The 3,422-nt window shown below is 37.7% G+C and overlaps 1 protein-coding gene across 1 annotated transcript; it reads right to left on the bottom strand.

The window, feature by feature from the left end:
• Positions 1-360: 360 nt before the first annotated feature.
• On the bottom strand, positions 361-2,935 carry LOC141914496 (uncharacterized). Its single transcript, XM_074805715.1, has 4 exons — positions 2,350-2,935; positions 1,920-2,101; positions 797-1,605; positions 361-613 (listed from the first exon to the last, which is right to left on the bottom strand). The coding sequence occupies exons 1-4, from the start codon at positions 2,933-2,935 to the stop codon at positions 361-363; spliced, it is 1,830 nt and encodes a 609-aa protein (XP_074661816.1).
• Positions 2,936-3,422: the final 487 nt, after the last annotated feature.

Here is a 3,422-nt window from a genome sequence, read left to right as displayed (position 1 = left end):
ACTCAATCTTTTTAAGCCGAGATCTGGTTTTGTATGATATTGTGTAATCTTCATCTGGTTATGTTTTAACTTTTTACATTTTGACTGCTTTCTACATATATTTCTTAGAGTTCATTTTAATACTTGACTAGCATTGTCTCTGATTTGGCTTTTTTAGCCTAGATCTGGTTTTGCATCATATTGTGTAACCTTCACTCTTGGTTTCTAACCGAAAGCTACATACATCACACTCCTCCACACTAGTTAAAAGAACTAGGAGTTATCTTAAAATGCATAAGCTCCATATTAACATCTTAAAATGTAATTATAAGAAAAACTGACATAATAAAACCCAGGAAATCCACATTTAAGTTTCTTCGATCAGCCTCTTAGGTGTACAGAAACACGACAGGATTTCCTGACAGTTAAAGGAACACTATGGGCTTGGGGTTGATCAGAAACTTCAACCAAATCACCTGAGCTTCTAACTCCACTCTCAACATCTGGGTTTAAACCTTGTTGAGTACCCAGATCAGTATTGACTGGAGGTATCACTGGTACAGTAACACTAGGCATATCATCTTGTCGATTGTCTACATCATCTTCACGACTACTATTTACATGAACATTTTCACTACAGGGAAATGTGATCAATGTGACAATAACGACAATAATACGTAAAATAATTAATATCCAGTTCCACTGCTTCCATCTCAGCATTATGATTAGGAAATCTAGACAACATATCACAGTTTTCATGATCTTTACCACTTCTATGCACAATTTCGTAATCGTATGCCATTAAATAAGTGACCACCTTTGCAGACGCAGAGCTGCCAGGGCCGGAACCCCTGTTTTCGAACCAAAAATTGTTACAAGAGGTTTGTGGTCAGTGACCAACAGAAACTTTTTACCGTATAGATATTTGTGGAAGTGTTTGATTCCGTAAATGATTGAAAGAGCCTCACGTTCAATTGGGGAGTAATTGCATTCTGCAGGAGTCAAACTACGATTACCATATGCTATGGGTTTCTCTGAGCCATCTGGAAACTTTTTAGAAAGAATCGCACCTAAACCATACGGACTCGCATCACAGCCTAGAACTAGCTCTGCCTTAGGGTCAAAATGTACTAATAACTGGTTACTTGTCAACAACCTTTTTGACTCCAAAAATGCCTTTTCACATTCTGAACTCCACACATATTTAACATCCTTTTTGAGAAATTGATGTAAAGGATACAATAACGTAGACAGGTTTGGTAAGAATTTACCATAATGATTTAACATGCCAAGGTAAGTCCGCAACTCAGAAACACTGCTAGGAGTAGGTACTGCATGTATAGCTTCAACATTCTTGGATGTTGGATGAATACCTTCACTATCTGCATTGTGACCTAAATACTCTACTTCAGGTACAAAGAACCGAGATTTACTAGAACTTGCAGTAACATTATGTTTACGTAATCTACTAAAAATTTCTCTCAACAATCTCACATGTTCTTCTGCAGTAACAGTAGCAAGCAATATATCGTCTTGGCTTGCTGCTGCCTGTGGAATACGAGTAGTTTGTCCATAAATCTCTAAATAACTGGAGATGTTTTGACTCCAAATGGAAAACGGTTGTACCTAAAAAGACCAAATGGTGTATTAACAGTGCACAATTCTCTGGACTTATCAGATAATTCCAGTTGAAGATACGCATTTGAACGATCAATCTTTGAAAAGTATTTGCATCCACTTAGTTTTGAGAAAATGTCCTCTGGTGTGGGCAGGGGATAAAGGCCACTATTGATGAAATTGTTGATAGACGCCTTAAAATCACCACAAATTCTCACATCGTCATTTCTTTTTGGGACAACTACAATTGGACTCGAGTATTTGCTAGTCTCAACTGTACTCATAACATTCATTTCAACAGATCTTTTAAGATTGTTTTATACCTTGTCTAATAATGCATACGGTGTAGGTCTAGCTCTGAAAAATATATCATCGGTTTCCTGTTTAACTATCTCTGCAGTGTAACCCTTGATTACATTTTTACAATTGCCAGTTTTACCATTCACGGTGTACAAGTCGTCAAAACTAGTGTTGTAATCATTATCTGTATCGGCAACAGAATTTTCTTGAAGATACGAAGTAGCACCACCATGAAACGATCTGCTTGTACGATTGTTAACACGAGCGGCGGTTTTTCTCCTATCGGTGTTTTTCAAATTTGTACGACATGCTTTCGCGATGTGCCCAGTTTTATTATATTTGTGACATTCAGATCCACGAAATCTGCAACTGTCCACTAAATGTCCGTTCCGTGACAACGAAAGCACTGTTGATTAATCTGCAGCTTTCTACCAAAGTTACTATTATTATTACCGGTACGCGATTTGACCATATTAACATCGCCTTCACTGGGATTCGAAGTCGACCCGACTGACATCTGCTTTGACACCAGGGATGCCGTTTCCATAGCAAGGGCATCCTTGCATGCTTCTTTCCAAACTAATTTTGACGAACCAAGTAGTTTTTTGCGGATAGGTTCACTTCTAATTCCAGCGACAAACCGATTTCGTCGGAGTTGATCCTCCAGGGATACTCCAAACTCACACGACAAAGCAAGTTTCTTCAGAGCTACACTGTATTCCGACAAAGTCTCTGTCGAGGACTGGCGCCTCATATTAAATTTGTACCGTTCACCCATTGTTGTGGACGGAGGTTTGTGGTGAGCTTCTAACAAGGCTGTGAGATCTTCGTATTTTTCATCGGAAGGAGCCTTTGGCATGGTTAGATTTACTAAAAGTTCGAAAGTTTCAGGCCCAATCATTGATAGAAGGACGTCTGTTTTGCTTTCATTTGAAATTTTATTTACCCTCATCCACGCCTCGAGTCTACATTGATAGTTTTTCCATTCTTCCTTTTGCGGAGAATACTCATTTATCGAACCGATATAAGCAGAAGCCATACTCATTCCTTCTACACTCGGTTGGAGAACGATATTAAATTTTCCTCGTCGCCAAGAATGTGACGTTTCCTGCTGGCCGATTATCAATGAACTCTAACGCCATTCATTGTACTCTAAACGGAAGTGTCTTCATTCAGTCAAACTAATTTCCGAAAGCTACATACATCACATTTGCATGAAACTGTTGCATCATGACTGTAATTTTTGATAAGCTTCAGAGTAAATTTTGCATAGTTTAAGACAATCTTTACTCTGATTTCTGATTCATACATGTAGAGTAATATTTTGTACCTTACTAGATTTCTCTTTGATTTTGCATGAAACTGTTGCATCTTGACTGTAATTTCTGTTAAGCTTAAGAGTTAGCTTCACATGAAATTATGTAATCTGATTTTTAATTCTTACATTTAATATGTATTTTTGTAAATTAATAGACTTCTATCTGACGGTGCGGACACTAGATTTAGTTCTGTTTGTAATTATCTTA

This window comes from Tubulanus polymorphus, unplaced genomic scaffold, assembly GCF_964204645.1.
Source record: "Tubulanus polymorphus unplaced genomic scaffold, tnTubPoly1.2 scaffold_30, whole genome shotgun sequence".
Classification (NCBI taxonomy): domain Eukaryota; kingdom Metazoa; phylum Nemertea; class Palaeonemertea; order Tubulaniformes; family Tubulanidae; genus Tubulanus; species Tubulanus polymorphus.
This window is presented reverse-complemented; position numbering and strand designations above follow the sequence as displayed.

Bases quoted from the DNA above. Each gene is read 5' to 3' on its own strand.
- LOC141914496 (XM_074805715.1), bottom strand. From the start codon at position 2,935: ATGGCTTCTGCTTATATCGGTTCGATAAATGAGTATTCTCCGCAAAAG. The intron at 1,606-1,919 runs GTATAAAACAAT...TGGTCTTTTTAG, and splicing joins CGTATGCATTATTAGACAAG to GTACAACCGTTTTCCATTTG. The intron at 614-796 runs GTGGTCACTTAT...ATTTCCCTGTAG, and splicing joins GCAGCTCTGCGTCTGCAAAG to TGAAAATGTTCATGTAAATA.